Genomic DNA, 13191 nt, shown 5'->3' on the forward strand with positions numbered 1-13191 from the left:
ATTTGCACGCAGGCCAGGTAGACTAGTCCTACTTCTGTATGCGTAATCATGAACGCGTCCTTACTCAACGTTGACAGGAGCATTTCAAACAAGACTATCAAAAAATTGCCATAACTCATAAAGGTCATGAAATAAACAAAAACTTGTTTCTCACAAGTGTAGTATAGGTTGTGACTTCTGCAACACACATGTCCAATCTGACAACGAGAACGGTAAATAACTGTAATAATGAATGCATTAACAGAAATTACCATAACCAAACAAACATTGCAGATTAGAAATTGATAGACACAGCAAACAGTGCACACAATAAAGTTATAAAACAACGAAATGGCGGGAGAGAACGCATTCTGGAGAGAGACGTGCCTTGTGTATCTGAGCCACAATCCCAATATTCTTGGATAGTGAAATCCCTGCGGCCTCCTCAATTGATTAGTCCACTGAGACAGGCGCAAATCAGACAGGAGTCTCGTGTGCCATGAAAAATATATATATATTTGTGGACAAAAAACCCTGAATGTTTTCAATACAGACCCCTTTTGTCATACAGTATTCCATATAAGGCACACAGACCTTATAAAAGTTGCACAGTATAAACTTAACCTTGTAATAAATAAAATCTAGTGATACATAAATTCACATTTCGGCCATCAACTGTGACATTGTAGGAGGATAACCACCCTTCCAATTAATGGCAATGTCTTTCTTGCCGCTGTAATTGCTAGGTTACACAGTTTCTTCTGATAATATTCTCCAGTATCAACATTTCCAAGCAAACAAAAACAGGTAGAAGGGAGAATCTTTAGACATTCTGAGATAAAAGAACATACTCTTTGACAGAATACTCTCAGTTACTGAGAAACAAGATTCTCTGTTCTGATGAAACCAAGATTGAACTCTCTCGCCTGAATGCCAAGTGTCAAGTCTGGAGGAAACCGGGCACCATCAGGTGAAGCATGGTGCTGGCAGCATCATGCTGTGGGGATGTTATTCAGCGGCAGGAACTGGGAGACTCGTCAGGATCGAGGGAAAGATGAAAGGAGCAAAGTACACAGAGGTCCTTGATGAAAACCTGCTCCTGTGGGCTCAGGACCTCAGACTGGGGCGAAGGTTCACCTTCCAACAGGACAACAACCCTAAGCACACAGCCAAGACAACGCATGAGTGGCTTCGGGACAAGTTTCTGAATGTCCTTGAGTGGACCAGCCAGAGCCCCAGACTTGAACCCAATCCAACATCTCTGTAAAGACCTGGAAATAGCTGTGCAGCAACGCTCCCCATCCAACCTGACAGCTTGAGAGGATCTGCGGAAGTGGGAAAAACGTCTCAAATACAGATGTGCCAAGCTTGTGGCATTCATACCCAAGAAGACTCAAGGCTGTAATCGCTGACAAAGGTGCTTCAACAAAGTACTGAGTAAAGAGTCTGAATACTTATGTAAATCCAATATTTCAGTTTTTTTTATTTTTTTATAAATTTGCAATAATTTGTAAAAAAAAAAACGTTTTTGCCTTGTCATTATGGGTTATTGTGTGTATATTGATGAAGGAAAAAAACTATTTAATCAATTTTAGAATAAGGCTGTAACCTAACAAAATGTGGAAAATTCCTAGGGGTCTGTATCCATTCCTCATCATCAATAGTGTCTCCCAGGTCTTCCTCAAAATTTTCTTGACATGTTTTGTGTCATCAGGAAAAGCCTCTCAAGCTTGGATACAGTTTGGAAATCAATTTGATGTTTGTCAGTCTGCCTAAAAATAGTTTCAATCTTTGAATATTCTGGCTTGTCAAGTGTTTGCTGCACAGAGAGAATAAAGTATGTACAAAAGTTCACCTCAGCACCGTCACAGACTGGACTTCCCTGGTTACCTTACCATGCTGAAACCCCTGTCACCATCTGAGCCTTCTCAGATGAAGCATGACAAAGAATCACCGTGGTGTACATATATACATTATATTATCCAAGATTAGAATCAATGGTTCAGTATTTGAACATTATTATTATTATTATTACAACATCATTATTCCCAGATTCCAGACTGTACCCTACCAATCAACTGAAGATGGAACTTGTGTCCATTCACTGATTGTTATAATATACTGCAAAATTCACCTGAGCTCTGTAAATTGGTCTTTCCTGGCTGTCTGACCCTGCTGGGACAACTGTCACCATCTAATCCTGCTAAGACATGATGAGCATAGTGTTGTGTACTGTGAACCATGGCAGTGAAGCCTATTGAGCTCTTTATACCATGTCAGTGTGAAAAGTAGGGACTTAGCTAGGGAAACTGACAGATCAATAATGTTAAATTGCTATACTGACAAATAAAAACTCACATTGCGCTGTAAAAAAAAAACATCTGAATACCGGTCTACAAATCGTTTGACTGCTGGTTTCATCGTTTGATTCAGGTCTAGTGTGATGGAGGCAAAACTAATAGCTAAAATCAGTGAGCTAGCTAGCTAACGTTAGCCATATTTTGGCTAGCTATAATTGTACAACAGCTGACAAAAACTATCCAAGTTAATTTACTTACATTGAAATGGGACTAAAAGGCTACAAAACATTTCATACACACAACAGCTGTTAGAAACAGCTACGTGACAGATAGCTAGAGACTAGAGCTGAACTGGCTGTGGTAGCTACTAGCTCACTAAATTAGCTCATTCTCTTCAGACAGAACTTCAGTCGAGAGGAGATGAAACAGTACTGTAGCTAACGTTACATGTCAGTTACACAACTAGCTCAGCGCTGGAAATAAATACTTTTTTTCTGTTAAGTCAAACAGCGGTTACATTGCCAGCTACACAAGTCAAATAAAGATTAGCCCGTTTCTGAGCAACACACACATAGACAGCAGCTGCAGACAGCAACACTGTGCCTTTTCAGAAGCTTTGCATTCACACAGACTGTCTGCACACTCTGTGGTGTCCCCATGGTCCTAAATTCAGCTGGTTGAAAATGCCAAACAGCCTACCTGACCGCTCTGAGGCATCCGCATGGTCCTTAAGGACACCATCCCCAGTGAAAGTTGCGCCCCTGGACTTCAGGCTGTTTTGAAAACCCCTTTCACAACAGATACATAACTGACCTCTCATGGACACTGCCTCATGCTGCATGTGGTCTCAATAAAATGTATACACTCATCTTTATGTATGTCTCTATTGGGATAGAATTGACCTATTCAATTGACTTGTATTTAGGAACAGAATAGTAATGCACTTTTAATTGAAAGATGAAATAAATAATTGTTATTGTGCTAATGTCAAGTCAACAATAGTGAAATAATATCTTCTTTAGCTTTCCAATTGTGCACATACTGTATGTTGCAATATCACAATCACAGCAACACTTAAAGACATAATCAAAACGTGTCCAGATGGCTGAGAAGGATAAGGATCATGTAGGCAAGGCGTGGACAGGAGTACAGTATAGATCTTATATAACAGAGATTACTATGATTTGTGAATGTCTGTTCTAATGTTATTATGACAGCTAATAAGGCTTAGAGATCCTGGGCCGGCACACAGCAGTGTGTGTGTGTATGAAATGGAGCTCGCCTCTCTCCGAGATGTCACCACAAAGGTAAGACACGATACAGAGAAGGGTATTGTTTTAAATTAATGTACATAAAATGAATCAGAAAGAGATTATTATTATCAGTCAATTAATTATTATTATCAGTCAATTAATTAATGGCACTTTAATGCAAGTAAAGTTGTATGGTGTGGTGCTGCACAAAAATATATTGTTATTATCATCCAATTCGATTTATTAAATAATTGCACCTTACTTTAACCCAATTCTCAACCAGCTGGTAGAGCATGTTTGACAATTACTTATTTTTTGGGGACAAAACATCTTCACTTGAACTTGATTGGTCAACTACCCCAGCCCTCCTGTATCAATTTACATAATTTGTATCCTTTTTGGTTGCTGCAGTTCAGTGTTGTGGCACTCTAACTTTGCCCACTAAGATGGCTGTAAGACAACTCAAAATCAGTCACCAAAGGTATAGGATAAATGGCAGGATTTAATTTGTTGAGAGATTTATATTGCAATATTCTGTTAGTAGAGACATTGAAGAGTATGAATATGAAAATAAATAGTTAAAATGTAAAAAGGCTAAAAAGCAATACTTTAAAAATAAATGTGCTCAACCAGGCGATTGATATGTCAGTAGAAACGTATGGTGGACTAAGAATAGGGTGCATTTATTTTGGGGAAAATATGATTGAATTGGCAACATAAATAGGTTAAACCACATTGTATGACCCATTGGGTCCATTAATCAATATTCAGACTTAAAGGGGCACTCCACTCAAACTATCTTTTAGATTTAAAAAAAATTGTCTACCTGTTGACAATCGCAAAATATTTTGCATGTCAGCAGTCAAGTTTTTAAGATATTGGATTTTCAAGAATCATAGTGTATAGTGAAGTTCTTATTTGAGTTTTTAGTAATATGAATTTAAGGTTAAATATGTTTTAAACAAGAGTCAGTTAAAGGGTTTTAAGCAATAAACTATCTTGGTATGATTCTGGTCAATCTAGTCACTAGAATGTTTATAATACTGTGATAGAGAGACATATCTGCAACATTTATTGACTATATTTTCTTTACTTTTCCAATTGTACCAGCTACTGGACTCTTCATTTACCACACAGTCCCATAGGTGAAGTTCGCTGGTTCTGTAACCCTACAGAACTCTGTAACCCTACAGACCTAGCCACCTGCATACTGTATATACAGTAGGATACTTCCAAATTAACCAACTTGTTGTTCTTGAGGGCATATTGACTTTACATCTCTGCATGAGGCTGAGTTAAGTCTGTGAACTACTCCTGGTACTTGCACCGCACCTGTTTCTCCCCTCCCACTGGACCAAGAGGCTATCTTGTCCCTCTAGAAGTCAACAAATGACTTCAGGTGTCTGCATAAGGCCAGCCACCACAGTACACTACACACTATAACCCTGCACTTCATCATATAATATTGTCCACTGGACCAAGGAGCTAGCTTGTCCTCCATAGGGTTCAACAATTGACTTCAGTTCTAACGTTTAAACTGACTCTGTGAACAACCCCCACTACGGTACATACTATCCACTATGCCCACGGTGCCGGTGCCTCGTCCAGCCTACTCCCAGGCCAGAGAAAATCTGGTGAAGGCCATCCCACCCAAGATCATTTGCCTACTGGCCTGCGGAGGATGGGACTGCCGCTATGAAGGACCAGCCTGCTGGAGGCCCAGCCAACAAGCTGTACAGGGACTCTTCTCACACTGGTGAGGAGGGGTGAGAGAGAGGGAAGGAGGGAAAGAGATACAGAAGAGAAAGAGGTGGGGAGGGAGAGATCTGCATGGGAAGGGAGTGATGATTGGAAGTTCTATATTCACTTCTGTTCTGTTTGCAGGGTGACAGATGACATTGTGGCCATGGCACGACCCTCCTCTCACCTCATCAAGAAATACAACATCATAGAGCAGTTCCAACGGTAAATAGTCATGTATATGTGCATGTCTGCCAACGTGTGTTCGCGTGTCCACCCTCTTTCTCCTCTAACTGATCCGGTTCTCTCTGACCAGGCTGAACATCAAGTCCATCATCAACATGCAGTTGCCTGGGGAGCATGCTCACTGTGGGCCTCCACTGGAGCCAGACACTGGATTTACTTACTCCCCACAAACCTTTATGGAGAATAATAGTAAGACTATACTGTATTTATACCTAGAGTATATCTACAACACACACTTTACTTTAGGATTGTCTCTGTGGCCTTACGTTAATGAAATATGTGTTCTTGTCTTTCCTTCTGTGTGTGTGTGTGCTTGTGGTGCAGTCTTCTTCTTCAACTTTGGCATGCCGGACTTTGGTGTGTCGTCTCTCGTGGGGATGATGGATGGAGTAAAGGTGTTAGCCTTCGCTGTGAAAGAAGGGAAGGTGGCGGTGCACTGTCACGCAGGCTTGGGGAGGACAGGTGTGTGTATATTTTTGGAGAATCCGGTTCTCAGTACATCAATTGTCTTCATTGTTCACTTAATTTAGAATATACATTGACTGCAATCAGAAACATATTGTCCATAAACGATCCTGCAAAAATTGGCACACCTCCTGTCATTGTTGACAGGTGTCCTGATAGCCTGCTACCTGGTCTACACTCTGCGTGTGAGCCCCAGTGAGGCTGTCCACTACGTGCGTATCAAACGTCCCTGTTCCATCCAGACCCGGGACCAGATCAGCCTGGTGTTTGACTTTGCTCGTCTTCTGGGCCCTCAGCTGGCCCAGTTCCCTGACCTCAGCCTGCGCCACGGGGCCCAGTTCACCCTGCTGCAGTACCTGCACCGTCAGGCCCTCCTCCTCCATGGCCAGGAGGCCCGCACCCTCAGGCACACTCCCAAGGTGTCTGTTTTGTATAATTATTTTGGCAACACTATCTTTCTTTTAGGTAATAAGTAATGTAGGGTAGAGTGGGGTAAGTTGTCAAGTAGGGTAGAGTGGGGTAAGGTGTCATTTAGGGTAGAGTGGGGTAAGTTGTCAAGTAGGGTAGAGTGGGGTAAGTTGTCAAGTAGGGTAGAGTGGGGTAAGGTGCCATGTAGGGGGGAGTGGGGTAAGTTGTCATGTAGGGGAGAGTGGGGTAAGTTGTCAAGTAGGGTAGAGTGGGGTAAGGTGTCATGTAAGGGAGAGTGGGGTAAGTTGAGCAAAACCTTGCTTCTAGGAAATCATATACAAAATGTATCATTTTACAAAATTGAGCAATAAGTCTGAGTCTGTGAAGGAAGAAACCACATGGAAAAAGTGGAAAGCAAGTTGGGTAAAAACAAAGAAAGGATTTTCACCTAGTCAAATGAATTCATTGTGTTAGAGCAGTGGTTCCCAAACTTTTTTTTTTGTCCCTTACCCCTTAAAACATTCAACCTCCAGCTGCATACCCCCTCTAACACCAGGGTCAGCACACTCTCAAATGTTGTTTTTTACCATCATTGTAAGCCTGCCAAACACACACACTATATGATACATTTATTATTAAACATAAGAATGAGTGTGAGTTTTTGTCACAACCCGGCTCGTGGGAAGTGACAAAGAACACAAATAATATAATAATAATCAATCATTTTGCTCTTTATTTAGCCATCTTAAAACCTTATTTGTTCATCAAAAATTGTGAATAACTCACCACAGATTAATGAGAAGGTTGTGCTTGAAAGGATGCACATAACTCTGCAATGTTGGGTTGTATTGGAGAGAGTCTCAGTTTTAAATAATTTTTCATACAGTCTGTGCCTGTATTTACTTTTCATGCTAGTGAGGGCTGAGAATCCACTCTCACATAGGTACGTGGTTGCAAAGGGCATCAGTGTCTTAACAGCACGATTTGCCAAGGCAGGATACTCTGAGCTCAGCCCTATCCAGATTAAATTCTGATTACATTTGTTTCTCACAGAACCGCTTGTTGCAATTTCAACGAGGCTCTCTTGTTCAGATATCGGTAAGTGGACTGGAGGCAGGGCATGAAAGGGATAATGAATCCAGTTGTTTGTGTCATCCGTTTTGAGAAAGTACCTGTGTAATTGCTCACCCAGCTCACTCAGGTGCTTCGCTATATCACTATATATACATTTGACATTGTCCATAAGCTTGAGTTAATTTGCACACAAAAAATAATACAATGATGGAAAGGCCTGTCTGTTGTCCTTGTTAATGCAGACAGAGAAGAGCTCCAACTTCTTAATCATAGCCTCAATTTTGTCCCGCACATTGAATATAGTTGGGGAGAGCCCCTGTAATCCTACCACTCCACTATGTCTCCCTGTCATGGCTTTTGCTCCATCAGTACCGATACCAATACATCTTGACCACCAAAGTACATTTGATGTCACAAAGCGGTCCAGTACTTTAAAAATACCCTCTCCTGTTGTCCTGGTTTCCAGTGGTTTGTAGAAGAGGATGTCTTCATTAATTGACCCCCAATAAATGTAACAGACATGATGCTTGTATCTAAACCAAAGTATATCATTTTAAGATTGTTCTGTACAACTTTATCATCCAAAGTATGTCTGCTGCTCTTGTGTTTCAAAATTGCATGTTTCAATGATCTTTTCCACAGCAGGTGTTTTGATATCAAATATCCCTGTACTCACATTTAAAGTGGGACATGGTTGATTCTCTGCTTTGACATCACCTTTCTCTCCATGATTCTTACAGACACTTTCAATGCCCTTGTCATCCACATGCATGTCCTTTCTTTTTCACTTTCGATGGTCACTGTCATTAGGCACTGGCTGCTGGTGGGTGGGACATTACTGTTAGGAGCACTCCCACAGTCATCCATACTAGTGAGGTTTGACATGTGGGGACCTGCTCCACTGCTAGGGTCTGACTTCCATGTAGAGTCAGATATGAGGTCCTAAACCTAGAATGAAAGTACATCATTGTAGCTGTGTGGGTTTAATATAGTCAAAATGTTTGCCTTGGGGTGAGATGAGCCAATGTCAAATGTAAGTGTTTTCTTCCCAGGCATAATGCAAGGCATTATAGCTGAGATATGAGTTAACAACAGAGCTTGGCCTAAAGTAGTGTTTGTTGGGTGTTAAGCCTGTGCTAAAAGATGCTTAAAATTATTAAAAGACAAAAAGCGTTTGTGATTGTGTTGAATATAAAGATTAAAAGGTAGTGTTAATACCTCATTCAGTACAGAAATGTGTAGGCGGCTTAATTTACCCTGTCCCGCGGCTCAATTGTTTTAGGGGGGACAAGCTATATTTTCAAAACCTGTAATATTTACATGAATTCTGATTTTTTTTTCCCCCCAGGGATACACAACATCCTGAAATATTAGTAGACATCATTGTTAGAAAGAATACTATATGTACCTTGACGGAGTGATACTGAATGAAGAAAATGACTTAACTTACCCCACTCTCCCCTACCTCCTTTGTGGTTGTCTGGAGGGTCTGGCTTTGGGTCCAACAGACAGATCACTCCCCATTCACTATGCTCTCTCTCTCTCCATCTTCCACTCTCTCCAGTATCCCATGGGTTCCTGTATCTGTTTCTAAAAGCTATCTGTTTTCATGATGATCATCATCTAGGTGGTGTACCTGTTGTGTGGCCGTCTTACTGCCCTGGCGTTGGGCCTGCCTGCCTCTCTGGAGGTGCATGCTGAGCTGGAGAGAAGGGCAGAACTGCGGGCCCTGGGCAGGGCGGTGAGGGAGACCCTGGTGGCCAAGCAGTACCTGCCCCTGCACCGTGAGGTCCATATGGGGTCCTGGGGAGGGTCAGGTTCTGTGTCCTCCTGGGACGAACCAGAGGGCTTTCTGGAGAGGAAGAGACAGGTACTGCTGGATAAACGCAGCTACAGTGACTCAGACCTCAGCAAGATCACTGTAAAACAGGTAAGGGTTAACATCAGGGTTAGACTCGGCATACACGTCTTCCAAAATCTAATGTGAGCAACCCCTGGACATGGGTGCTCACATTACAGGATGATTTCCTAGTTCACCCTGCCCCACCTTTCTTGGTTGTCGTAGGAAAAAAATACAGACATGCAAACAGCAAGCTACTTTATTAATGTGCACATTATTTTGTGAAGAAACATTTTTTTTTAAGAGATGGATGCGCAGAATATAGACCCGCAAATGGTTGGGCAGCTGTGGGCACTTTCTATTCTACAGAGGGAATTGGAGGTAATATAAACCATTTAATATTGAAAAGGCAGCTGTGTTCTCTCCACAGCTCCACAAACCTGTCCATCATCTCAGTCAAATCAAATGAAATTGTGTTTGTCACACATACCGAACACAACAGGTGTACAAGCCCTTAATAACCAAGAGAAAAATAAGTGTTAATTAAGTAAAAAATAGATAAGTAAAATAAATAAATAATAATAATTAAACAGCAGCAGTAAAATAACAACAGCGAGGCGATATACAGGGGATACAGGTACAGAGTCAATTTGCGGGGGCACAGGTTAGTCGAGGTAATTGAGGTAATATGTAGATATAGGTAGAGTTAAAGTGACTATGCATAGATAATAAACATAGAGCAGCAGCAGAAAAAATTGAGGGGGGGGGGTAGACAATGCAAATAGTCTGGATAGCCATTCGATTACCTGTTCAGGAGTCTTATGGCTTGGGTGTAGAAGCTGTTAAGAAGCATTTTGGACCTAGACTAGGTGCTCCGGTACCGCTTGCCATGAGGTAGAAGAGAGCACAGTCTATGACTAGGATGACTGGAGTCTTTCAGCAATTTTTAGGGACGATATGTTGGGGCGGTATGCAAATGAAAGTGGGTCTAGGGTTTCTGGGATAATGGTGTTGATGTGAGCCATGACTAGCCTTTCAAAGCACTTCATAGCTACAGACGTGAGTGCTATGGGCCGGTAGTCATACAGGCAGGTTACCTTAGTGTTCTTGGGCACGCGGAATATGGTGGTCTGCTTGAAACATGTTGGTACTACAGACTCAGCCAGGAACAGGTTGAAAATGTCAGTGAAGACACTTGCCATTTGGTCAGCGCATGTTCGAAGTACATGTTCTGGTAATCCGTCTGGCCCTGTGGCCTTGTGAATGTTGACCTGTTTAAAGGTCTTACTCACATCAGCTATGGAGAGCGTGATCACACAGTTGTCTGGAACAGCTGATGCTCTCATGCATGGTTCAGTGTTGCTTGCCTCGAAGCGAGCATAGAAGTAATTTAGCTTGTCTGGTAGGCTCGTGTCACCCACTCAAACTATGTGAGTCCTGACGTACTGATCATAGCCCAAGTTCAAAGGATTTCAATACAATTTGTTTAGGCAAAAGCGAATTCGTGGCTAAATTGAGTAGTGTATCCCCGGCATTACTGGTTACAGGTGGAACATTCTTGAACATTAGTTTAGAAAAATCTGCATTGGTACTGGCAACATTCAGAGCATTAATATTAACCACATTGCTTTATTTTCTTCCAGGATCTTGAGTTGGGCTCATACTGTACTGTACTAGATAGGAGTAAGAGAGACTGGTCTGGTTTAGAGCAGATTAGACCTGAAGTGAGACCTATGAGTCCAGTCCTGCCCACCCCTACAGCTGGCCTCTGTTCCAGTCCTGAGGACTCACAAAGACTCAACCTCCCAGCAGGCAGTGGGGCAACCAACAGTAACTGTTTAAAGTGCACTGCCAAGAGGGCGCCAGCGTTTCACAAATTCAACTCTTACATTGAGGTGAGTATCAGACTGTGTTACTGGGGACATACTAGTAAAAGTGTCTCTTTTTTTATATAAAACACATTTCTTAATACACTATTTCCTGTGCTCTGAAGGTACGTAAAAACCAGCGTAAGTCCGGACAGGCCTCAGTGGCTCGGGCAGTTGCCAAGGAGATGGCAGATCTAAACCCCCCTGGAGAGACAGTTCTACAGAGGACAGCACTGCTACAGGTAATAAACTGTTACAGCAAGTTATCACAAGTTGAGGTGTAGTGTAGACTGTCTGGAAGTTACTAAGCTACATTGAAGCTTATTCTGCGGATCTCAAGATTTGGGCCCTCCTGAATTGACTTAAATCAAATGGAATTTACCATAACTATGATTACAACATATTGGAATGGGATACCTTAATCTGTCATGGGCTGCCTACCAGTAACCGGAATCCTGACTGCACTCTGTTTTGTCTGTGTTGACTGACAGGAGGAGCTGAACAGCAGTGAGTGTGCCTGGGCCCTACTGGTCACAGAGTCTGATCCGCACGTACTCAGCTGTCTATTGTGGACCTGGCTGGAGAAACTCAAGGTCAGAGGGCTCAGATAAAGATCTCTCTCCCTTTATACTCTTACTCTCTTACACTCTCCTGCTTTTTATACTCTCTTTTGATCTCTCTCCAGGAGCCTGTTCTGAGTGCAGATGACGTAGAGAGGTTGACCTCAGTATCTCAACACGTGAACCATCTCAGTGTGCTAACGAAGGTGAGACCCACCAGTCAGACCATTGATACACGTTTAATCGTGTCATGGCTTACTTCGGGGTCTTCAACCTCCTCAGCAACTATTGTGTATGTGTGTGTGTGCATGTTGTCCCAGCAGCCCCAGCGCCACACCATGTCCTGTTTGCTGGCTTGTGTGGGTCAGGTGACCAGTCTGTGTCCTCAGAGAGAGGAGGCCGTGCTACGACGCCTGATACAAGCACTCACCAGGGTGAGTCTGTGGGTGTGTGCGTGAGTGTGTGTGGCAGTCATAGTTCAAATAGTCTAACTATTGTTCTCTGTTTTCAATAGCACCCTCAGGAGGAGATGGAGAGCTATAAAGTCCTGATGAGAATCCTCAAGTCCAGCAATAAACAAACACTCCACAACCATAACTCCCTCACACAGACCTCAGACTATACAAACACCTGCTCAAGAAGAGGAAACAATTGATTGATTGGTTGATGGGTTTATTGGTTGTACAAACTTAACTTCATAACCATTTGTATGAAGGGTCAAATATTTGTTCAATTTCTAGTGTTTTCTTTTCTATGACTAGGTGCAGTAAGCTCTTTACTGTTTTAGTGGTGCTTGGATGGGTGTAGATTCTATGAAGCATGGCCACGATCCTGATATTGGAGTATATTCTCTCTGCACATTACACAATACAAATATTTGTACCATTGACCTCATCCCGGCGTGTATTATTGTTCAAATCTTACATACACACTGAACAACAATATAAATGTAAAGTGTTGGTCCCATATTTCATGAGCTGAAATAAAAGATCCTAGAAATGGTCCATATGCTAGTTTCTCTCAAATTTTGTGCACAAATTTGTTTACATTCCTGTTAGTAAGCATTTCTCCTTTGCCAAGATAATCCATCCACATGACAGGTGGCGTATCAAGAAGCTGATTAAATATCATGATCATTACACAGGTGCACCTTGTACTGGGGACAACAAAAGGCCACCCTAAAATGTGCAGTTTTGTTACACAACACAATGCCACAGATGTCGAAGGGTTTTGAGGGAGCGTGCAATTGGCATGCTGACTGCAAGAATGTCCACCAGAGCTGTTTCCAGAGAGTTGAATGTTCATTTCTCTACTATAAGCCGCCTCCAACGTCGTTTTAGAGAATTTGGCAGTACGTCCAACCAGACCTCACAACTGCAGACCATGTGTAACCATGCCAGCCCAGGACTTCCACATCCGGCCTCTTCATCTGCAGGATCGTCTGAGACCAGCCACCCG

General features: G+C 42.3%; 1 protein-coding gene across 1 annotated transcript; it reads left to right on the forward strand.

The window, feature by feature from the left end:
• Positions 1–4642: 4642 nt before the first annotated feature.
• On the forward strand, positions 4643–12622 carry zgc:77752 (protein tyrosine phosphatase domain-containing protein 1). The gene is made up of 12 exons (XM_090183179.1): positions 4643–5288; positions 5417–5497; positions 5589–5707; positions 5843–5980; positions 6131–6402; positions 9093–9395; positions 10949–11200; positions 11299–11415; positions 11665–11766; positions 11859–11939; positions 12057–12167; positions 12248–12622. The coding sequence occupies exons 1-12, from the start codon at positions 5113–5115 to the stop codon at positions 12386–12388; spliced, it is 1893 nt and encodes a 630-aa protein (XP_090039305.1). The 5' UTR covers positions 4643–5112; the 3' UTR covers positions 12389–12622.
• Positions 12623–13191: the final 569 nt, after the last annotated feature.

The sequence above is a fragment of the Oncorhynchus mykiss genome, chromosome 1, assembly GCF_057628025.1.
Source record: "Oncorhynchus mykiss isolate SJ-2025 chromosome 1, ASM5762802v1, whole genome shotgun sequence".
Classification (NCBI taxonomy): domain Eukaryota; kingdom Metazoa; phylum Chordata; class Actinopteri; order Salmoniformes; family Salmonidae; genus Oncorhynchus; species Oncorhynchus mykiss.